This window comes from Pleurodeles waltl, chromosome 4_2 (assembly GCF_031143425.1).
Source record: "Pleurodeles waltl isolate 20211129_DDA chromosome 4_2, aPleWal1.hap1.20221129, whole genome shotgun sequence".
Classification (NCBI taxonomy): Eukaryota; Metazoa; Chordata; class Amphibia; order Caudata; family Salamandridae; genus Pleurodeles; species Pleurodeles waltl.
The window spans coordinates 926,806,364-926,831,731 of record NC_090443.1 but is presented as its reverse complement, the minus strand read 5'-3'; the positions used below and the strand labels follow the sequence as shown (position 1 = coordinate 926,831,731).

At 43.0% G+C, this 25,368-nt stretch overlaps 1 protein-coding gene across 2 annotated transcripts in view; it reads right to left on the bottom strand.

Moving 5' to 3' along the window:
• Nucleotides 1–25,368, bottom strand: part of STIL (STIL centriolar assembly protein) — a 159,869-nt gene that overhangs the window by 87,286 nt on the left and 47,215 nt on the right. For both annotated transcript variants that reach the window (XM_069232712.1, XM_069232713.1), the window contains exons 8-9: nt 14,965–15,051; nt 689–836 (exon numbers count right to left, since the gene is read on the bottom strand). In XM_069232712.1, the coding sequence (XP_069088813.1) occupies nt 689–836; nt 14,965–15,051 (235 nt within the window). The remainder of the gene's footprint in view (nt 1–688; nt 837–14,964; nt 15,052–25,368) is intronic.

Below are 25,368 nucleotides of genomic sequence, written 5' to 3'. Positions count from 1 at the left end.
ACAAGCAGCTGTTCAATTCCATTACATTTTTAATAGTATGGCATATTAGTCAATGCAAAATATGCAGGGAAAATTCTTAAGTTTCAATCAACAATTTAGAGGAGAGTAACCTAGCAGACACCTGCCCACTGTTGTGTGGCCCCAAACAATTTGAGGAAAACACTGAAGATGACAATTTCCCACTGTGTCAGAAATCTGATAAATATGGGGAATCAAATTACAGAACACGCATCTGGCTCACAGTGTGCCATGTCGTCTCAAAGCTTACTAGTAAGGTGTTTTACATCATCTCAAACACTGAATTCTGTTACTCTGAATATTGTTTTGAATTCTGTTACTCTGAATACTGTATGCAGTACTCAGAGTAAAAGAATAGAAAAAGTCCATGCACAGTAAACCTTTACAGTCCTCGGGCCCACAGTGACCATGATCTTCCCAAAGGCTCAATGACCTAGAAAGTCAAGCTTCACAAAATCATTTTGCTGAGAACCTGGTCTGGAAAACAGCAGATATAGTGACTAAGATTACATAGTGAGCTATGTGTGTGTTTTATAGTTACAAAACAAACACCTGGTTCCCTAGGAGTAAATTTGTGTCTTCTGCTCAGGTGCAAATTAAAGCTAGTACTTTAACATCGAACTCAAGGGGGGGGGGGAAAAAAGCAACATCCAACTACAATTAAACTTACCTTGTACAGGTGCAAGGACTCACTGCAGTTCAAAAGCTGGAAACATAACTCTTTATTACCACTGCAAGGAAGGCATTCATAAAATTCAGGATCTTTGTGTGTTTGTGAGTAGAGCACAATGAGGAAACTCCCAGTCTCAGAAAGTACCCTAAACAAAAGAACAACAAGAAAATTGGGACAGCTATAACCAGTCATAAAACTAATGCAACATACTGGAGCCATGTCACACACCACCAATGTTTGCCACAAACACAACGGCTAAATAACAGTCAAGTCAGTGCATACTAGAGGTTTTAGTCTAATTTAGGTGCCAAACCTAACTCACTTTCTTTGAGATAACGTTTAAAGGAGGTCCCATGTTCAGGAGCATAATCAGACAAGTGAACAAATTAAGAACATCTAAATGATGTAGATGATAAAGGCTAACATTTTTCAAATTGATCTTGGTCCTCTTCGCACCCTTTGACACTAATGTGCTAAAACAGAATGACCGGTGATTTGGTTGTGTTCTTAGTAATAAAGAGCATGAGGAGCAGAGTGGGCAAAATTGTTTTCCAAATACGTGAACATTTTTAGAAGGTGGCCTTTGTTTCTTTCAAATAAAATGCTCTGCATGTGTACCAGAAAAAGTTGGATTTGTGTTCAAACACAGAAAGAAGGGACACTGGGGTGCCAGCATTCCCAGGACCAAGTATGGGGTATACAAAGCTATTATTGGCATTGTAGGCATTCACAGCGGTCTCAACCGATAAATGAATTCTTAATGGTTGAAATGGGAGTCCATCTAATTTGATGATGCAGTAGATTTTACCAATTTTCATTTCAATTAGAACAAGGCACTGTTAGGACCAATCTGACTGACTAGTGGCAATAAAGCAAACCTCCACAACAGACTGCCTATAACTCGAATGCAGGCCTACAATCTCACAGAAGTCAGTGGCTCGTTAAGGTGCATCTCATTGATTTTTTTTTTTTATTCTAGTGTCTGGTAAGCCTTAACCAAAAAAAATTAGACGGACTTGTGGATTTGTTTTTTTGTACCATGTTTGCTGGGGTCTGGGGGCCTGAAGGAGAGATGGACTGCCAGCTTAAGTGTGTTGGTGAGCAAAGCAATGTGCCCAAAAACTTTGGGAAGGAACTACTCTCCTCCTTCCCCCACAACAAGCACATCACTCCTCATGCTCAGATACCACCTCACCATGCATCATCACACCTAAGTCCTATATGTTTGCTGTTTTTTTGTTTGTTTCTTTCAAACAATATTCAAGATTAAAGCAAGGAATGGTTTTGGGGAGGGGGAAGGATGCAAAGTATGAACTAAGAACCAAGTTTATTCTAATCGCCACAAAGGTAATTCCCCTTGCTCTTCGTTCCTGCTCTACACAATACCAAAGTGACTGCAAACCAGATTTCAAATCCCAAATAATGTAAGAGGCAGAGGAAGCCGCAATATGCTTAACAATTTGCTTCACAGCATTATTGGGTTGAATATCTTCCCAGGACACCCTCAGACCACAACATGGTTATGCAGTCATCGAGGAGCAGATATGTAGGGGATTTGGGTGGGTCTCTTGTCAGTGTGCCCTTGGCTATTTTGTTGCAACCTGCTCATCGAGGTAAATAAGCACAGGGTCAGCCGTTAGCTCAAATAGCATATTAATGCTATGGTTTAGCTCAGTCTTGACACAGAATCTGCCAGTCTAGACCTACATCATGAAGTAGATATGTACTATTTCACATTAGCTTTGTGCTTGGGCAATGAGGGAATTTGTTCGCTAAGGATTGTACTGTTGGTTAGTTATGTGGCCCTTATACATTTGTCAGTGCCAAAAATCAATAAAAGCCTATTTCAAATAAAAAAATTTTTTTTTTAAAAAGCAAGCAGGATGGAACATCCAATTTCTAGTTTAAAAATAAAAATCTGCAATCTGGACCTCATGAATGTAATTGCACTGTGACCATATGGTTTGCCAAATAAATTTATATCGCTTATAGCTTTATGGGATACTGTGGAATTTCCCCAAACCCAGAACTTAGTGAAAAGTATGGTTATTTCCAAACAAATGAAAAATTGGAGACCGTGCTGTTCACATTATAAACTATATCTTCCAAGAGCAGATCCTAATTTTTAGGTCTTGATTTAAAGTGCAGTTGTCGCCATACCTTAAGTGATCAACAGAAAAAAGGAAAACATGAATTCAGAAATATTATTGAGAAAAGGGCTTAAGCTTTGCCATCTGGTGGCTACATTGAGAATAGTATTTAATTGGGAAGACATTGTGTGCTTCTACTGAAAAATGAATGTATTGCACTTTGTGACTTGTGAGAACTTATGGTTACAAGCAAAGGCATTGTGTAGGAAACCAGGCTTTTTGCAGGTTGTCGCTCCAAGCTTTGCCCCCGTTTGAACTACTGAATGCTGGTTTTCGACACTGACAGTGCACTGTAGCCTAAGCAGAGTCTAGTGAAAGTGTTCAACCCCCCCTTCCCCCCAAATAAAAATCTCAATTGTAACACGACATGGCACACACTTTAGCACCCATGTAAGTCCCAGTAAGTGAGTGAAAACACAAAATGGCCCACTCAGTGTTCCATGCCAAAGTCACTGCATATTATGTATGTAAGTCACCCCTCCAGTAGGCCTTGAAGCTCTAAAGCAAGGTGCATTATCTCTTCTGAGAAGACATACCTGCATGAGAAGATATGCCCCTCTGATGTCTAGATCTATTACTACATATTAAAAGTGAACAGGGAAGCCATCTTAGGGTATGTACTGGGCACTGGTCATTACGAGTTACCCAGCTACATAATGGCTTCACTGAAACCTATGGTGTTCAGTATCAACCACCTTGTCTTAATAAACCCATACTGATGCCAGTATTAGATTTATCACATGCACCCAGATGGCACCCAGATGGCACTTTAGATGTGCCCTCTGAAAACCTACTAGCTCTCCAATGTGCTAGCCGATTGGTTTCAGCGAGCCTGCCACCATAGACAAGTTTATGACCCCCTGGAGGTGAAAGCCAGAGGCCAGAAACAACACCTGCTCCGAAGGAAGGTGTTTACAACTCCTCCAGCAAGATGGCTAGTGAAATTGCATACAAAGGCCAGGGACTTCAAGCCCCTGCCACCTTTGATATGCCACCACAGCTTCCCCAAGATCTGGCACCAGGACAGGTGGGAAATTAGCTAGTCAGAAGGCATGTCGCAGCTTGTATCAAACTGTGCATCCTCCTCAGCACTTTGACAACCAGTTAGCATCTAACTTGGAGTGGAGGAGCCACTTCCCTGCAGCCATCATCTGGCCGGTATAGTATCCTGCTGACCACGGGTCTACCAAGGGAGCAGAAGGACTTTGTGGCTCCCAGGGGTCAGCCCCAGCATGCCAGTGAGTACTGAGCCAGCATCAATATCCTGAGCACCTGAGCCCTTGCAGAAACTAAGGCTTGTTTAGTGTCCAGTCCAGACACCAACACCGCAGAGACCAACCTAACGACGAGGGATGTCAGCATCACCGAGGCCAGCAGCAAGAGTGCCTCTGCTGTCTTGTTTTCTCCATCTCCAGGTCAACCCCAAGAAGTGAGAGCCTCTAACTCCAGCAAGTTGCCAGACAAAACATCTGCACCCAAAGCCCCACAGTCTGAATATTACTATGCTATTACTCTGTATTTAAGTCTGCAGAGAGGTACATTGTTACTTGGAATCTCATATATTAATGTAAAAGGATTTCGTGTTGGTCACTCTGTCTGGAATGTGGGCATTTTTATGTTCTAAAACTCTTTTGTGTGCCTTTTTAATGCAGCTTCATCCCACTGGAGGCTGGGGGGAAGCACATTTGTGTATTCCCAAGTGACAGCCATAAAACTTGGGCAACTGGAACGACTGACCTCTGCCATTTGAGGGCCGGGCTTGATGGACTGGAGGGAGAGGTTTTGACACTTGGCCTTTCGGAGCCAGATCATAGTGCCACTGCAGACAGGACTGAAATTTAGTGGAGACATCTGTGATTTAAAGGTGAACCCTCTGAACCACTACCAACGTCAATGGCTCACTTCAGTATAACTACTTGTTCGTGCAACACCCATGTGCATGCGCCTCCACCAGCGCTCTGCAGACCAGGGCCAACGCCAGAAGTCATGGTGCGGAGACCCGGAGTGAACTTCTAGTGGTGGCCGAACCTCAATTTGTCAAATGTTGCCTGATCAGTCAATATCTTTCTTCTCCGCTACCCTTTCCCTGGGATCCTAAATAAGTATAACTCTGGACACAAGCGGCCAAGTATCGAGGAAAGGTTGCTTCCATCTACTGCTCATGGGGGCGCGGTAGTAGGAACTGGTTGGAGGGTGGTAGATGTGTTGGGCCCCTCTGGCGGGGAGGGGGCTGTGAGCACAGTGACAACTAACCTGCAGGATATCTGTGCACCATATTAGGGTGATGGGAGCAAGTGTGTGTCATAATAAACTGCCTGATAGCCATGGCACCACAGAGCAAGTGTGTGGAAGTGATTGTCAAAGAAACAACGTGTACGGCAGTACTGCCGTGTGGTGTAGTCAGTCACAGGCAAAGGACCATTACAGTTGACATTGGGTTTTACCTGTGCGGGCTAGACCACAGAGCTATTTAAAAGTGCCTCAATTCTCTGTATATACACACTGCTGTTATTGTTATGAACCAAGATGCACCTTATAACTGGGTGATATTGAATTGAGGTAATCGCTAGAGTGGGTCTCGCTCGGACAACATTTTGCCACCGCTTGAGTGTGCTGGGAGGGAAAGTATTTTTCTCACTGTTACGTACCGCTAATGTAATTTAACACAGTTGGGCCTAGTATTGCTAGTGAGATTTCTGAATGTGATTTACAGGATATTCATGTTAACTAATGTGTGTTGAATACAAACTTTATTTACATACACCTTGTGTGACATCTCTTTTGTGACACTCAGTATATTTGTTGTGTAGTAGTGCTGTGTCAATGCTTTACTCATTGTCCCTGTGATAAGCCTGACTGCTCTATGCCAAGCTACCCACGGGTAAGCACAGATTATAGAGTGAGTGTAATCACCCAACCCTGAAAGGAGTAGTAGGTGCTGCCTGGCTAGGGCTTCGCCCCAGCCAACCAGAATGTGCAGTCTTCAGTACCGTCCCTGTTGATCCATTATTTCCCCTCTATTTGACAAATGGGAGTATTTTGTTGTTGTGTCCACTACTTCTATACCAAGGAAGCTGGGACAGGGGGTGGGGCCAGAGGCTTGCTGGTAATTGGATGGTGCGAGCAGTGTTTTGAGTGGAAAAACCTGGAGAAGGGTGTCTAGTTACCAGAGGCCTGACGACAAGGGATGCAACATCTACGCCATTGGAAAGTTCTTTCCTGCTTTTTTTCATAGTCTGTTCAATACTCTGGTGATGCAGTTGCACACAGAATGTTTACTTGCATCGAAGCACTTGTCTTTCTGTCTGTGCACTAAAAAGCTTTGGAATGTGTCCATAAAAGTTTCTTCAATCCCTGGCACCACAGCACCCAGGATAATGTGCTGCATGGCTACACACTTATAAAAGGTCCCAAAGCGAGACCTATTGGCTTTGCCAATGCTGGTTTTAACTGTATACCTGAGAGATTCTTGGACAGCGTACATCCATTAAAGTAGGCCTGATGTGGCTACGCTGACAAGCCAATGATAAAAGGTGATATGCCTGAACGGTTCACTGGTAAAAGTTATGTCTAATGCTTATAGGTCTGAAAGGTTTTGTTATGAAAAGTTATCAAAAAAGCAGTAGGCCTCCCTTATTTATTGTAAAAAGTATTTGTTGAAGCAAATCGGCCTTTGTAGGTGGATTATCGCACTGGGTTACAGGCTGTACCCAGATATTCTGGAGCACAAAATCCTGCAAATTACTGTAGTAATTCAAGAATTTTTGGAGTTGGCTACCACTCTGTGACAAACCAAGGACGTTGAAGATTTTTACTTTTCTAATCCCGGTTAGGCCCTTTTGAGGACAATTGTATGTGGCTCAGCCAACTGTAATTTTGTACATTTGTAATCTGTAACAGAATGCATGATGGTTGCCAGATTAGGCATGGTTCGGTAGGCCTTTTTGGTCATGGTGTAAATCCAGTGGCAAAGGCTATAGGTCTTATCTGTTCATTCTGAAACCTTATGTCAAATTCCATAAATCTGATCAGTTTATTATAGATATTTATGGCACAGCAAGTAAGCCCGACCTAACTTTTGTGAAAAGCATGTTGTAAAGGCAAAAGACTTTTATGGGTGGGTTATTACACTGTGTAAACAGGTATTCTTTTAAACTGAATTTCAAGGATCACTTAAGTATGCATAGGTTTTACAGTGGTGGCCACTTGAACAAACTGTGCAGATATTTGCACACTGATAATCACTGAAGGCTCTCTCAAGAGGGATTTTATATTATTTTGGCAAATATAAGCTTGCATATATATGTAATCTTAAGGGTTATCTGATTATTGCCTAGTAGAAAAGTGTATACTCAATACAGTATCTGTAAGACGATTTTGGAGACAAGAAAATGATAAAGCCTACAGACCTCATTGGTTCTTTGGAAAAAGCAGTTTCAGGTACCATAGGTCCCATCTTTTTATTACGAAACGATACAACAGAAGTAGTATTTATTTACGTATTTATTATGAAAAGCATATCTTAAAGCCAATCAACGTTAAAGAGGGGATTGTCATTGCACCGGATTCAGACTACAGACATGTATTTTGGTGTTACATGAACTCTCAGATTACCTTAGTAGGCAGAGATTTTAGTGTGGATTACCCCACTTTTGACAAGCCCCATGTGTACATAGTTTGTGCTGTAATAATTCTTGCTACAATCTCTTTGGAAGGCCTTGCAGGCTTAGCTGTCCGCTAGGATCTAATAATAAAAAAAAACTATTAAAAATACAGAGACAGACACATGTGCCCACACACGCTTTGGGTGAGCCCTCTTCTGCTACAGGTCTGAAGCAGTTGTATTTACATTCTAATTACATCCATGACAGCATACAGGAAGCATGAAGAAATGGATCTGCCACTTCCATCATTAGCTCACTTGCCATCATAACAACACATATGAACGAGAAAGCGTGCACATCAGCCTGAAAAAGAATGAGCTTCAAAGCCAGCGCTGATGGCTAGTCTTTTAATTATCCATTTTCTCCTTTTATAGGTTTCCTTTCCTTCTTCTCTCCATTTTTATTTTTAGAGCATACTGCAGCTCCTCAAATACTGCTAAACAATCTCCTTGTTTGCTCATCACTTCATCAGTAGTTTACTGGATCCACACGCCACAGCATCTAAACCAGGCAACCATTATGGAATGGTATTTTTTATATACTGTATCACCATTTCAAGATGGTTAATAAGTTGGTTGTATACGTGGCGGTCATGCAGGCAGTTTACAACAGATACATTACGCACAATACCACTGTCAGGTGGTCACTTTTTACTTTATTACTGCAAGCATATGCTCGCTAAGTTTAGGAAGCAGCACATTTTCTTGTTTCTATATTTATTCTTATAATTTATTTTACAAACAATAATGAACATGTGTGTTTTTGCGGGGGTGTAAGTGGGTGAATGCACAATTACTCACTGGACGGTTAAGTGGATGTATGAATACACGGCCGAGCAGCACAGTGCATGTATTGTGACTGAGTGCCTAAACCCTTTAATGGCTTTAGAGCCACTTTTATTTATAATCAAAAATCAAAGGGGGCAGTAGGATTTTTTTTTTTTTTAAATGAACCCACTCAACTTCCAAAAGGTAGATAAATGATCAAACCAGGAAGTCCTTTAAAATCCTTTAAAATAAAAAATCTTAATCTTAAAGGACCTCTGGTTAGGAGAGGCGTTAAAATTGATTCACTCCTCCTTGATTATTTACTTTCATTTATTAGCCACAACTACAGACATTGCCAATGCTGGTTTTCTAAGTCTCAGTAAAACAGACTAGCCAATAAAGTGGCATTAAATAGGAGCATTGGGTTAACTTATAAGCAGGATATTTTCCATCAGAACAATTTGCCACGCTTTGTAATGGACAATTTATTTTAGGCTCAGCTAAACCATCCAGCACATTGTGATAAAAGTAAGAGGTTCTCTGCAAAACTGACCCTTTTATGTAGGCAGTTTAACTTTATAGTCCAAGAATTAGTCTTGGGGCTGATCATTAGCAGAGAGGTTGCGAAGTAATTTTATTAACTATCTGGTTATATGGCAACTAAATCCAAAAGACAGGAAACATATTGCAGTCTGTAGCTTCCATGTCAGACTAACCATGTGGGAAATACTGGACGCAAATTTTAAAAGGTTGGTAAAATAGGATATTAAAAAGGGGTCCAATGCTTCCAACTTCTGCACCTGTATTAATTTGGTCAAGGATTTAGTTCAACCTAAATCACATTTTCCAAGTACTAATAAGAGAAGAATCTATGAGCCTCTGGACAATTTAGAAATGACCAGCTTTATTTAGTGCAGAGGTCTTCAATCTGGGGGTCGCGACCCCCAGGGGGGCCGTGGAGTCCTGGAAAGGGGGCCCCGCATTCCCCCAGCCGATCCCTAAAAGGCCTCAGTTGAACTTTAATTTGAGTCTCCTGTGCTGCGAAAGCCTCACAGACAGCTAAGGAGACCTTCATCACAGGGTGTCTGCTTCCTGAATGAAATGTAAATGTGCTCTAAGAGCTAATCTGCAAATGTATAGGGTGCTTGGGAACAGCTTTAAATGATCGAATCACTCAAAGCTTTGTGAGGACAAACATTTATTCTTTTAGAGGGGTAATGCAGAGTTAACAACTGTGCACACTTAATTGTAATTATATTTCTACAGCATTTCCACGGTGCTTCCTTCACCTGGAGGTGTTGAAGGGACAGCTATTTTAAAAAAATAAATAAAAAAGGAAAAAAAAATTTTTATTGCATATGCTCGGATATTACTTAAATCTACATTTTTGAAGCACAGTTTTTTCTCAAACCTTGTTGTAGTGGCCTATCTTATACTGTGTGTAATGCAAGTATAAAATAACACCTTACATATTCACAGTGCTTTCTGTCACAGATACACCAGTCACTATTCTCAACTGCACTAACCAAGATTTATTTCTGTCGCTCTCTGGTTACACACAGACCTCTGCAGTGCATTAATTGAGGTTTCATAATGCACTACAGTGCATTTCCCAATGAGTAACAACTTTCTTTTATTTATTTTTCATTTAAGCTGGCTGTTACTTTCTATGTAGCTACCTGACTGTGAAAGACTTTAAAAAAAGTAGAGAATATTTTAGGGTTATTTATGAGAGTCTCGCGCTGCTGGAGCATCATTGTTTTTTACACTCCAGTGGCACAAGCCTCTCAGTCATACCTATTAGATGACGCGAAGCCACCCTGAGTGGCTTTGAATTGCCTTGTAAGTCAAAGCAGTGCATTGCCTTACTTTGCGTGAAGGAGGTGTTCCATGGGCGTTGTGGTGGGTGTTCCCATGCAACACAGATGGATTTTGATGCTTCCCCAGATTTACAAAATCACGTAAACTGGAGCAGTGCCAAAACCTTACGCCTCCCCAGAGCAGGCGTAATGAGAAGAAATGTTTTATTTTCTCCTTGTTTTTTTCTCTTTCCATGTGTGTTGCATTCTGCTGCACATATAGAAAGAGGTACAGTGCCTCTCTGGATTGTTTTTGTGCAGGAAGGTACTCCTTCCTGCACAAATACAATCCTGCCTAGGTTGACACTAGGTAACAATTGTGCGCCAGCGCAGGGGGAAAAGACAGAAATGCACTGTATTTCATAAATACGGTCGATTCCTGCCCTTTTGTATTGCCGTGGGGCAGTGTAGCAAGAAGACTTGTGGCGCTGCCCCAAGTCAATTCCTCATAAATGAGGACCCATGTTTTTAGCCACACCCTTGACCACGCCCCCATAGTCACTGACCTTTGTTTGCTAAACACTGTTTAATATTATTTCCTCACAGTAAAAATGATTTGCTGTGGGAAATGGGGCAGTCTATTATTGTTGATGATGAGGAGTACTAGGTTCTAGAAATATTGTATCAGGAGGGGGTCATTACACCTAAAAAGTTTTGAAGAGGGGGTCCCGCCATCAAAAAGTTTGAAGACCTCTGATTAAGTGGGATAACCCAGATTGTGTAACATGGTATAAACACTATCACCCAAAAATGCTAAAGCAATTGTGATCTTCTCATTTTCAGAAAATTAATGGGCAAACAGTTGAGAGTTAATCGGATGTTGGAATCAGGTTAATCAGCTACTATTACATGGCAATGACGGGTGGTAACATTCTAGCATGTATTCTCTTGGATTTGGTGTGTCTTAGACCTGGTCTTTATTCTAGAAAGTTTGGTGGGTCCTCTGCAAGCTTCTGCATCTCACCTCTACGTATCTGCATTTCAAAAAGGATTATTATATAGTTTTAATGAGATTAAATTAAATTTTAACTTGCCACGTGGTTATCTCCCCTTATATTCATCCTCATTTTTGTTGGGGCATGTTGGTCAAACCCCACACCAAACTATTGGCCTCTGACGAAAGAAGAAAGGTATGCCCATGTCGAAGATATCACACAAACCATCTTGCGGAACCCGTTAAGTGATTGGTGAATTGAAGCTACATTTAATTTTCTTTTAACACCAAATTTCCATGGCTTTTCCAAACGGCAAGCAATTCAAGGTCGTTAAAAGGTTATAATTAGCATGGTCTTTAAGGAACTGATTTCCACACGTTTAGTAGTAAAATGGTTCCCTCTTCTGGCACATTTTACAACTGCAGGCACTTGCGTCAGGGCAGATCCAAGGGCTTTGCGGTGAAGTCTACTTCCGTGTGCTTATTTAAAAATAAAATAGTGGTTCCCTAAATGTGAGCAGTGGAAGGGTTCAAGTCAGCCAATAAAAAGGATCTTAAAGAAGCTTTGCTCATAGAGGAGACAAACACAAGAGGAGAAAGGCCACTAAATAAGAAGCAAGCAAACGAGTGGCAAAACCAACTAATGGCCAGCAATGGCTGGGCTGTAAGCCCACTGTAAGTTTAATTGATCTTTCACAATGAACTAGCTCATGCGGTTTGGTAGGCAATACCAAAAAAAATATATATATGCTTGACAAATTAGTGGGAAATAAATAACCTGACTAACAGCAATATTGGTCAAAGGGAGGCAACTAAGCACTACAGAGATCGGATTCCCCGCTAGAAGGAAAAATTTGGAGTGAAGTGTTTTGTCTTAGTTTAAAACAGTCACTAAAAAAAGGAACCAAGTAAGGTTTTTTATTTTATTTTATTTAACAAAGCGTAAAAGCAGAAATGTCCCAATGTGGAGTGCAAGACTAACTCACTCCAACTTTGAAATGGAGATCAACCTAACTAAACAAAGCTCTTATTTGGAGAGTTGTCAAGATGAGGAAAACCTATTGCCACGAAAATTCATTTTCAGGGAAAATAAATCAAACTGCTCTTGGGCTGGAATCTTGCTTTCTCAAATACTAAATTTAGAAACGCATACATAAACATCTATCTTTATATATCCATCTATATGCTATCAGTTATGGTTATGCTACTGGATTTGTCCTCGACGTTTGATACGGTCTTCCATGCTATCCTGTTAGACTTGAGAAGATTTTACCAGAGACCAGCTATCAATAAGGTTTCCTGCCACCTTTCACCTCTTCATCTTTGGAGTGCCCCAGGATTCTGCACTCAGCCCTACTCTTTTTAATATTTGCCTGAAACCAGTGGTTAGACTTGTTGAATCCTAAGGGTAGCAGACTGTCTCCTTTGTGGATGACACCACTCGTTCTGGCTTTCCCCGAAAATGTACCATCATGTTCGGGCATCTTGAAGGCACTGCAGGAATGAATGAATTAAAGATGCTTGAAGCTTAACTCCAAAAAAACTGAAGTTCTCTTTTTTGGCACCAAATGTGCACTACATGCCAGCATCGGGTGACCGCCTGAATTTGGCAACATCCCGCTCCCAGCTCCAGTTGTGATGAATCTCGGGATAAAGTTTGACTCAAAGTTCAAAGTTTCAATCTCAAATTAAATCCTTATCAGCCACTTGCTTTGTTACTCTGAGGTCACTACAGAGAACGCAGCATCTTATTCCAAAGGATTGTCCAAAAATGGCTGTCCATGTCCTGGTTATGGCACGGCTGGACTACCCCAACAGCCTATATGATTGCTAACCTTCCTAAGTTAAATGACTTCAAACGAGCCAGAAAACCATTGCAGGCCTAATCTTGAAGATCTCCCCACATTCGCCAACCTCTTATCACTTTTGCACCTTCACTGGCTCCTGATCCTCAAGAGGATCCAATGTAAAACGCTCACCTTTGTTTATAGGGCCTCTATCTATAAAGGTCCTCTTTACCTCAGAAGAAGACTGAAGCCATGTAGACAATCTATATCCCAAGGATGTAATGATATGAAACTGTTCCAAGTTCATCGTATATATAAAGCTAGAAAAAAAAAAAGGGAGATGCTTTGCCTATTTGGTTTCTAAACATTGGAATGCACTGCCATTTACTTTGTGGTGCACCCCCTCTGAATCTTGCTTTAGACGAAAACTTAAAACCTTGCTTTTTGACTCTTGTTTGGTAAATTCATAGTCTTGAGCCGTTTAAGATCCTTCTCTTCGTTGAGCCTCGTGCTAGCTCTGAGATATCTCTTTGGAGGCTCAATAAGTGACCTGAATTGAAATGAATCGTTCCAGTACTCCATTTCTCAACCTGAAAAGAAAATAGAAGACAGAAAGAGAAAAAAACAGAAGTGGGGGGGGGAATGGGGAAGATGATGAGGCAAATACCCCAGCAATAGCTCCTGAATTTGTGAACCGCATGATAATTGCTCTTGCTCCACTGTTGGACCATCTCTAGGGGCCACAAAAATTGTTTTTCCTGACTGAAAATTTCTGGGCAGGTGTTTTGCTGAAGAATTTGCTATTGCCTGGCCAATCATTTAATACAATTTTGGACCTTTAATTTACTGGTTAAACAGTCAATGTTAACACACTTTATTTCGAAGGGAGCATAGAGATTTCATAGAAAACCTACACCAATCACTACCACATCTCTAATGGAGGTGAAGCCTTATTGTGTCAACAATTAATTTGTAGTTAGACATACCAATGCACTCTTACAAAATATCTTGAATATTTGGCATACAAATGTTTAGAGCATAAAAAAAGGTCAGAAATGTATAGCGAGTAATAATTACTAATGAAGAAAAAAGTGCCTTAAGAAAGTTAAAAGAAACTATTGTGCACGCTCCATTTACATTTTTAAGAGATTTAAATACCAAAAAAATAATAATAGTGCAATTGTTTTGAGTATTGTTATGTGATCTTGTGAGTGAGTTGTTTCAAGCGGGATAAATTACATGTGCTAGCTTTTCCCCCAGGAATAGAAACAGTCACCCTAACATTCTGTATTGCGATTAATTCAAAGACACATTTTTATGCATATATGTAGAATCAACCTCCCAAAACTGCTCTAGCAAACATAATTAAGGGTAGTTCATTGCAGTATTTTGCCAGTAGATGAAATTACCCCCAATACCAAAATATTGCATCCCTTTCAGAAACAATAACTTTCTTTTGGTATAAACTTAAAGCCTTCCACACCGAAGGCAGGATGAAAACATCCCGTAATGGCGGACATTAAGAAAAAAAATGAATTTTGAAGGATGCAACCAAGACTATTACTTGCAAATTCCATTATAAATCCACTATAGAACAGTAAGTTGACTGCATTTTAAATTAGCATATTTGAGCATCCTGTAGAAGGGGGAGTATAGGATAAGATCCCACTGATACCGTATTGATGTTATTTATAACACCCGCCATTATACTTACATTATACATAAAGTAGTATTAAGATGTTGATTTGTGCAGAGTATGAATAATATATATGGTATTATTTCATAGAGAGAAAAACAGTATTTTTGGTTTAGGAAAGCACCCTAGTTTTGGGGTACAGAGGTGACACGGAGTTTGAAGTGTAGAAAATGCCATCAATCAACACCTACTTCACAACATTTATAGCCATTAGGTTAAAAAAAAAAAAAGAAAAAAAAACAGTTAAAAAAAGAAAAGCATAAACCATACATACCATTAGGATCATGGGTTTAAAAAAAAAAAAAAAAAGCATATTGGATAGTGCATCGCTTATCAATAAATTACAGGTTTGACTAAAAAGTGCTTAGCAATAAGAAAAGGGCTTTAGCATCATTAATACATTTTAAACTACTTGCCTTTCTTGAAGTGAAGAACTGTACAAGTAACGTAGACAACACGTCCACACCTGTGGATTATGGACATGTATAACTCCACTCAACCAACTAGAGGAAAAAAGCAGCAAGTAATTTGATCAAAAATAATTCTTGTTCCATGTGCTTACTAATAAACAATCTGACTTTCTTCCCACATGCTACAAGAACCCCACCACTCAAGAGGGAGTCCTAAGCAAAGCACCCCAAACTATCCAGAATTCAGATATTAACCCTGTTAAAATTATTGTGAAATATGGACATAACTGGGCCACTCTGACAACAAACTGTATAGGTAAGAGCAACATTACTTCATATTATTCTAATAACCATTTTCTGAGAAAGGTATGAAATAAAATTTCACCTGCAGATAGCTGGTGCGCAGAAATCACTAAAAGGAACAGATTATTACTGGTGTAAAACGTTTATCATAATTTCTACCTCAAAGATAGTGTGCTTATTACTAGAGTCATCTCAATGAGCCATCTTTTAAAAGATATCAAATAAAGAAGTATAAGTACTTCAGCAAAGAAAGGAACTAGCTTGATTTTTTGAAAGGGGACACATTGTCAGGGAAGGTACCCTCTTAGGTGTTCTAGGACCAGTAGCTTAATGACCCCTGCTCTTGAAGCTTTAGTGGGCGTCTCCAATGCAGAGATGTGGAATTTCTCTTTCACTTCCTGCACCTACTATCATAGCATCATCAGTTATTTATTTATTTGAGGAGCGTAGGCTTATTACACCTCAGAGCATCTTAGTGTTACAAATGGTGGGAAAAATTATCTCGAGGTATAGTACATGAGATTAGATTTGCTGAAGATTAAGGTGAATGACACTGAAAGGACCCCCCTCCTATAACAGTATGATGAAAACTTAAAACCTGCAAGAATAACTTATCACTTGATCTAAATGACCTAGTCAGAATATTGAGGGAGACGGGATAATAGAGACTTAGGAGCACTCCTGCAAAAAGCTGGCTGGACAATGCAGAGCCTTGAATTTAAATCTATTCTTAAGCGGCAGCTATTAGAGAGTGTGGCATGCATTTGAAACATGCTCAGACTTCTTGATTCAAGAAATCAAATGCCCAGGTAAGTTGGAGTTCCCTGTAGTTTGGCAATTTGGTAGTGCTGGGATGCATAGGTAGTGGATGTTCTCATACACTGGGTGATAGAATATTGTAGGGCTGCTAGTGTGAGTCTAGCTCTTTTGACAATGAAAGTGAAGACGTTTTCCTCTGTGTTCTCAATAAAGCAAAGCAGCTTATCTGTGTTTAGAGGCTTAACCCGGAATGTTTTTTTTTTTTTTTTTTACTTCCTTCACCAGGATGTGTACCCAGATCACGGATTATTTTAGCCAGAAGAATTTTCATTTGTCTTCATATAGTTTGAGAAAATTAGCCACTATCCAATCCTGAAACTCAAGTAGAGAGTTCTGAAGAGGGAGCAAATGGTCAGAAGCAGAGATAAAATTTAAAAAGGATTTGGGGTGTCAAGAACATGATACCATCTGAAAACTAACACTGATCAGATTAAGCAGAATGGAAGTTAGAGCAGGCCTCTGAATTACACCAAATTTTAATGGACAGATAGAAGACGGCAGACAGGTCAAGAAGCAACAGGCCAATCAGGACACCCTGAACCCACATGTTGCAGTAGAAGTCCAGAGCTATTCACAGACCGGTATCCATGAAAATATCTCCTAAATAAAAGTGAGATTGTTCAATGAGTAAGATCTTCTAGCTTTCCTGCAAGCCACCTTGCTACATAGTTTTCTATCACATTTGTGAAGGCTTGAACAAGGGTGATGGGTCTGAAGGTTTTCAATAGGTTCTAACTCAGTCTTTTTTTAGTACTGGAACGAATTCTTGCAAAAATGTATACGCATTTCTGTTTAAAAAGAGGGGGTGCCCTCTCAACACTTGAACAAACCGTAAAGCATCGAAAGACAAATAACATAGCATCAAAACTTTGTCTGAGTGCGGCTCTGGCCATTTTCAAGTTAGAAAGATGATGCCCTGCAGAGGACAGGTAAGAGGGCAAGGGATAGGTTGATTGGCATATGTAAGAGTGGGTGTGGAGGGTGGCTTCGGGGTTGAAGCAGTGATATCAAATAACTACCTGTAAAAACATTTTTGGGGCACAATGTAAAATGTATATAACTCCATGTAGGAAAAAAAAAAAAAAAGAAAAAAAAAAATAGGTAAACTGTGTAACAAAAATATATTAGATGAAAAAATACAGAACCTGTACAGAACACTTTGTACAAGGATACTTACTACTCCAATAACAAGGGGTTAAGGATCAAATGTCACAATACTGCATTCTGGGGATCCGTACTCCTTAACTGCCAAATAAAAAAACCTCTACAGTACAGTTTCTTCTATGTGAGGTTTTATACTAATTTTAACAGTTTATGTTTAAGAAGCAGTGGAGATGGGGGCCAAACTAGCCGCCATGCACTGAGGACACAAAAGACGGAGCTCCCCGCTGCCTGCCATCCCTCCGGTCATGTTTGACAGCCACTGCCGGCACCGCTGACCTGAAGAGGGATGCCGGACACATCCTGGACCTAGACTGTACGAATGTGCACCGGGGCTAACGCCTCTGTTTTCACCCGCCACAGGAGCAGCGTCTTTATCAAAAGGGTGGCCCCACTCGGTTTGCGGTTCTTACCCTGTTGAAGCCTGCTACTATAGCGACCCAGAAGTTCAGACGCTTTGGCGGGAGGCACTGCTGCGGCGGGCACTGGCGGTGGAGGGAGGGTGGGGGGAAAATGGACCTGGGTGCCTTTCCTCTGCTTTTGGCCTAAGGCCTGCATCAGAGGTTTCATTAATCAGAGCCCCCCACCCCCCCTTGCTTTTATACACTGCAAGGATGCACAGCTCTCAGAGCCTCCTCTCCCCTCTTTAGGGTCGAGCCTGCGATGCATGCGCTCGAGCATGCATATCGCAGCGAGACGCTTTAGTTATTAGAAAAGGTCTCGGAGCCCTGTCGACATCACGTCAGTGTGTTTGATTGGTTCGTGGGCTTGCCTAGTAAAATCTGTTTGCTTTCATTAGTGGAAGGCATGCCCACGTCATGCCTTTTCCGGTGGTTAGCCCTCCTCGAGCTCAGCGACCAAGTACAGAAAACATGCGAGGCTCGCCGTTTTCTGTCGGATCGTGGACTACTTTTTCCTCTATTTTCCTAGCACGATTTCGCTTGGCAGAAGTCGAGCGCTATACACAGTTAATTTCACTTTTTCGGGTTACATACATAATAGCACTTGTCTCTGTGTGTACACACACACACACACACACACACACACACACACACACACACACACACACACACACACACACACACACACCTATGTCCAGATACATAACGGTAACTCCGAACCTAGGCATGGTTGGTATCAAACATGTCCGAATCCTACACCAATACTATTGCCAGTGTGATTCCTTGCACTCTGGGGGCTCCTTAGAGGAGCCCCAGCACGGCTCCTACCAGCTTTCTGGGGATTTCCAGGCAGCCCAAGCTACTGCCACCCATCAGACAGGTTTCTGCCCTTCTGCTGCTTGAGCAGTTCAAGCCCAGGAAGGCAGTGCAAACGATTTCCTTTGGGAGGGAGTGAGTTGGGAGGGAGGGAGGGAGGGAGTTGGGGGGGGGTTTAACACCCTCTCCCTTTGGAAATAGGTGTTACATGGCTTAGGAGGGGTAGCCTCACGAAGCCACTGGTATGCTTTGAGGGGCACATTTGGTGCCCTCCTTACATAAACCAGTATGAACCGGTTCAGGGACCTCCAGTCCCTGCTCTGGTGCGAAACTGGACAATGGAAAGGGGAGTGACCACTCCCCTGTCCATCACCACCCCAGGGGTGGTGCCCAGAGCTCCTCCAGAGGGTCCCTTGATTCTGCAATCTTGAATCCAAGGTGGGTGGAGGCCTCTGGGTGGTCAGGCAGGTGACATTGGAGACCCCTCCTGATGGGCAGTCACCTGGCTAGGTGACCAATTCCCCCTTGCAGGGTTATTTAGGGTCTCCCTCTTGGGTGGGTCCTCAGATTCGGCTTGCAAGATTCCAGCAGGACTCCTCCGCAACCTCTACTTTGACTTCTGGCCACTGGTACTGCAACTGGACCCTCTATGAACCGACAATCTGCACCCACAACGAAGACTATGCTTTCAACATTGTTTCCACACCTCCTTCGAGCTTCTGCAACATTTCCCCAGCTGTGCATCCATCCTCTGAGGGTGGCAAGTCTTCAGTCTGCATGAGAAGGAAAAGGAAACTCCCTTGGAGTGAAGAGGTCACTCTCTTGCAACCGCAGGCACCAACTGCAACGACAACCAGCTGCATGGATCTCCTCTCATCCGGAGTTGCATGGATCCTTCATCACAGGTGGTGGTCTGGAGTGGTCCCCTTGGTCCTCTCTACCAGCTGTCCAACTTTGGTGAAGGTATGTCCTTGCCTTCCCACGCAGGACAGTACCCCATTGCACCACGTCCCTTGCAGCTACCAAGGCTTGTTGGCATCTCCTCCAAATGATCTTCAGGCCCTGTGTAGCCCCAGCCCCTAGCACTCTTCCCTGTGATGCAAATCCATCTGCATGCTTCTCCTGTGGTGTAGGACCCCTCTTCAGTTGTGCTGTGGAGGCTCCTCTGCAACTCCTGTGTCCTCTCCTGTGGCAGCTGCCTTTTCGTCTGTGGACTATTTGCCTTGCTGAGGGTCCCCTGAGACTCCCTCCCATGGGTTGAGTCATCCTGGACCTTGCTGGTCCCAGGCAGCTCCACTTTTCTTCTACCAAGACTCGTGCCTTTGCCAAGGCTTGTTGGTGGCTTTTCCACGCAAGACAGACTGCAATCTTCCATCGGTGGGACATCGACTGCATCCCTCAGGAACTCTTCACCGACTCCAGGGCTGTATTGCGGACCGTCTTCGTCCTACCGCCGACCAACTCCTGCAACCACAGACGGGTGGATAGTGGCTCCTACCACTACCGTACACTTCTAGACTTGGTCCCTTTCTTCCTCTTCAGGAATCCACCGCTGGTTTCTTGCAGTCTTGTCTGGGTATTGCATTATTCTACTTTTAAGTCTTTTTGGTGGTTTGGGGAAAATCCAGTGACTTATTCCTTTCTTTCGGGTTGCTGGGGTGCACTGTGGTACTTACCTTTGGGGTTTCCTAGTTCCCCCAGCTCCCCTCTACAGATTCCATTTACCTGGGTGGGGATCATACATTCACATTCCATTTTTTTAAATATATGTTTTTGGTTCCCCACTAGAGTCACTTTTGTTTATTGCTATTGCACAGTTTGTTACTGCTATTCATGCCTATTTCCGATTACTAGTGTACATATTTAGTGTGTTTACTTACCTCTCATTGGAGGGTGACTACCTAGTATTTTTGGTAATTGTGCTACTAAAATAAAGCATCTTTACTTTTGTAACACTGAGTGTTTCCTTTCATGTGTGCAAGTGCTGTGTGTCTACAGTGGTATTGCATGAGCTTTGCATGCCTCCTAGATAAGCCTTGCCTGCTCATCCACAGCTACCTCTAGAGAGTCTGTCTTCTAGACACCGCCTACACTAAACTAATAGGGGCGATCTGGACCTGGTATAATGTGCATGTACATTAGGTTCCCACCACACATTAGGCTAGCTTCCTACACATCGCTTTCCTCCAGGAGACCCATCTTACGGAGTTCGAGGGCCGCACCCTTCGGGGACGCTGGCAAGACCAGCTCTATGCTACTTCATATTACGCCTTTAAACAGGGTGCCTGGATCAGGCCTGGAGTCCCTTTCTGCTTACAGTGTGGTTACAGACTGAAGTGGCCATTATGTCCTAGTGTTGGGGAACTTGAATTGCAGAGATGTTGGCTTCTTAAGTATTTATGTGCCGTATGTGGACCAGTCATTGTTTCTTACCAGCCCAAGGCCTCTAATTTCCCTTATTGGAGAGTGGTGGGTGGGGACTTTAACTTTGTTGAGGCTCTGAGTTTGGATAGGTCCCATCTGCCCCTACGCGGTGCCCCAGCAGGCAGGTTGGTGGCAGTGGTCTGCTCTTGGTCCGACCTGTGGGACTTGGTAGATTGCTAGCCGGTTTGCCACCCGGAGTCCCATGTCTATTCCTACCACTCTGGCCTGCATGGTCCAGAGGTTCATCTTTACAGATTTTATACCTGCGAGGACACTTTACGGTCGGATGACTGGTTTGGCATACTAAGCAAAAACATACTCAGACCACGCTCCCATGCTGGGCACATTTCAGTGGTCTTCTCCCAGACCTTGCATGCCTATATAGTGCTTTGATCTGATGCTTCTAGAAGATCAAGCCTTCCGGGGCTTGTTGGGAGAACAGATCTCTCAATATTGGATACATAATGCTAGTACAGTCCCGTCTGCAGGCATGGAGTGAGAGGCTATGAGGGTGAGATTCAGGGGTACCTTATTGCCAGTAGGGTGGGAGTTCGTGCTCCGCTCCTGTTGGACATTCAGTGGCAGAAAGCGGTGTTGGATGGTCCTCGGAGTGGACTGGTGGGGTCTTCAGATGGAAGGAAGGGCTTACTAAAGAAGCAAGAGACGTTGTTTGCACTGGTAGAGTGCCTTCTCCATTTTGATCACAAGGTGTATTTGGCTAGGGCTCATAGAGTCGGTCAAGATGCTGGCATGGCTTTTATGAGATGCTGAGGTCGGCTAATCCATCCTTTAGTTAAGGACCCTTTCAGGATGGGATGTCTTCACACAGAAAGAGATTGTGTGTCTTGCTGCAGTTTACTGTGACTTCAATTCCTTGGGAGAGGAGAGTAGTAAAAAGGGAGATGCTGAAGTACATTGCAGATGCTTCTCTAGTGTCCCTGGAGTCGACAGTGGCAGAACAAATGGGGACGGATATTACTGTGCATGGAGTAATTAAGGACATAGTAAGGGGTAAGATGCCAGGCCTCAATAGGTTCCCGATAAAATTTTAGGAGGCTTTCTTTTCAGAGCTTCCTCCAGGCTGGTGGTGCTGTTTAATGACTCCAGTCAGTGTGGTGAGCTCACGCCTTCCTTGAGCAAGGCTGCCATTGTATCACCTCCTAAAAAAGATAAGAACCCACTTATAATGGATTCTTATCGCCCCCTTTCTATGCTCAACGCACAGGATAAGTTCTTGAGTAACATTCTGGCAACCCAGCTATTCTCACACATATGTTCACCTAAACCAAAGGGGCTTTATCCCCATGCGCAGCACTAAGCCTAATATTTGGCAATTGTTTATGGCCTTGGACCATCGGGAATTCCTCCCACTGGAGACATTGCTTATTTCAGCAGATATCAGGAAGGCTTTTGACATTTCACTGGGACGGTCTTTACACTACCATGCTTAACATGGGTTTAGGTCCGTCACTCATATTGTGACCAAAGCTGCTTAAATTGATTCCCTCTGGCTTGGATTTCTGCTGACACATTGATCTCTGGGTCCTTTCCGGTGGAGCAGGATACTCGGCAGGGCTGCCTCTCGCGTCTCTTATTTGCACTGGCCCTTGGAGCCATTTGCTTGCACGGTCCACCAAGGACTGCACTATCAGGGCCTTCGTGTCACATCCACTTACCTCTCTTTGCATATGGATGATATGTTGCCATTTGTCATGGGAAGGATACTGATCTTCTGGGTGCAGCCTCAGCTTTATTGGCCTTTCCACCCACTCAGGACTTTAGGTTAATTGGACTAAGTCCTGTGTTCATCTTTGAGGGGGAGATTCCCTGCAAAGTGGTCATAGCCCTAAGGCCCAGACACTGCAATAGGAATGGGATACCTTTCCATATCCAGGTCTAGCCGTTTACCGCTCACCCGACTTGCTAGATGCGCAGAACTATGGGCGTGTGCTGGCTGGGCTGCGTTGCTCCAATGCCTTCTGGTTTACCTTGCCTTTATCAGTATACGGTTGTGTGGCTGTATACAAAATCAGAGTCCCTGATTTGTCTCCTATTTGTTAAACGCCCTCCTGTTGGAGCTGCCTCAAATTCTTTCTCAAGCAAGATGGCTTGCTTCTCTCTCTTTACTGGGGTTCCTCACATCGTCTAGTAGCTCTGTAGAAACTTAAAGTTTCTTACCTGTAGGTGTAGTTTTGCACTTGAATAACTTTCTTGATTCACATGCTGGGCATTATTCTGCCATGGTTGGGTCCTTCCTTTTTTTGTTCAAAGCCCTTCTTCTCTTTCTTGTTTTTTTGTTGGTGGACTTCAACACTACCTCCACCATGTGGTGTCCCCTGTGACGTAGTCCTGCTTCCTCCGGAAGCTCCCACCTTTGTTCGCCACCTTCAAATTCTTTTTTTATCCTCTTCCATCTTCTTTGAGGAGGTGAGACCGTCGCTTGTGAATCCAGAAAATTCTTCAAGCTGCTAAACTACACCTACAGGTAAGAAACTTTACGTTTTGCAGCATGAAACGTTTCTGGATTCACATGCTGCGCATAGATTACATAGCAGTATGTTCCTTTTGTGGATGATGGGTACAAGATGCACTTGAATTTGTGAATAAATGTTTTTGAATATTCTGGCCCACCTGTGCTTCCTTGTTCATTTGGATGTCTACACAATGTTTTGTAAATCTGTGCGTGGAGGTTCATGTAGTTGCCTTGCAAATTTCTTCTGATGGTATGTTTGAAAGTAATGCAATAGTTGCACCTTTCTTCCATCAAGCCACTGTACCCTTAGAAACTGGTCTCCCTAAGACGTTGTCTGCGATGGAGACAAATATTTGTTTTGATTTCTTGTATAGTTTCGTTCTTTCTATAAAAGTACATTGTAACTCTTCTTGCATCCAAAGCTTTCTCTGCTTGATGCTGGGGTAAGCCAGTCCCAAAGAGATTGAGCTTCCCTTGAGGGAGAGGGATCTTGTTCCTCCCTGTTGGTTGATATAGAACATGCTTGTTGTGTTGTCTGTACAGACCAACACAGATGACCCTGCAATCTGTGGAAGGAACGCTTTGAGCATGAGAAAAATTGCTTTTAATTCCAACAGATTTACGTGCATTCCTCTCTGCGCGTCTGCCCATATTCCCTGAATGCACATATCCTGTAAATGACCTCCCCAACCTTCCAATGAAGCGTCTGTTGTGATGATGAAGTCTGACATTGGCGTGAGAAAGGTTAGCCCTTGAGAAAGAAGGTTGACTCGAGACCACCATCGCAATGCCCCCACTATTTTTGGTGTAACACTTATCAAATCCTTGAAGGATCCTTGTGACTGGGTCCATTGCAGTTGTAACTCCTCCTGCAAAGGTCTCATTCTCAACCTTGCCAGCTAAACCAGGACAATGGATGAGGAGGTCATGCCTAGGAGAGACTTGAACAGTCGTACTGAAACAGACCTTCTTCTTGAGATCCTGACAGCCAAGTTTGGCTAGTTTCTGCTGCCGTGCCGGAGTGAGGTGCGCTTTGTGTTCGATGGAGTGGAGTTCTGCACCCAAAGACTATCCTGCGTGTAGGAAGAGTGCCTGATTTTTGGAAAATCATCTTTACTCCCAAACTGTGAATTAGTTCTAGGCTGACGTAGGTAGCCTGGACGCTAGCTGTGATGAAGGAGCTTTTATCAGCCAGTCCTCCAGGTATGGGAACACCTGGAAACCCCTTTTGCAGAGAAAACCGGGGCAAGACATTTAGAGAAATTCGTGACGCTGACTTCAAGCCGAATGGGAGGACTTTGAATTGATAATGGGCACCTGCCACCGTGAAGCGGACATACTTGCGATGTTTTACATGTATCAGTATGTGGCAATAAGCATCCTGGAGATCCATTGTTGTCATGTAGTCTCCAGGCTTCAAAAGGTGCAGGATATCTGACAGTGTGATCATACGAAAGGATTGTTTCCGTAGAAACTTGTTCAGCTTCCTGAGATCTAGAATCGGCCTCCATTCCAAGAAAGAACCAGGAATAGAACCTGAGTCCTGAACCTCCTCTATCGCTCCCTTGGCAAGCATCAGAACACCTCCTGCTGAAGCAAGCAAAGATGAAGCGGTGTGAATTTTCCTGGCAGATGGTGTGGTGGTTCCAGCGTATGACCTAGAGCCACTATATCCAGCACCCATTTGTCCGATGTTATGCTTTTCCAATTCTGGAGGTAATTGGAGATGTTCGCTCCCACTTGATGGCTCTGAATACTGAGGAAGCGTAGCCGGTGCCTGATAAGGATCATTGTTTGAGGCTGATCCCGGGTTTGGGAACTCTGCTTTCTCCTTCCTCCCCGTCTGGCGTATGAGGCCTCTGGTTGCCTATATTGTTGCGGATAGGCTGGTCCATACTGAGGCTGTTGATACTGCCTGTGGTAGGAACCTCAAAATGTTGTAAAACCCCTACCTCTTGCACCCCAAAGGGCTGCTTCTGGTAATGCAAAGTACCCAGGGACCGAGCTGTGTCA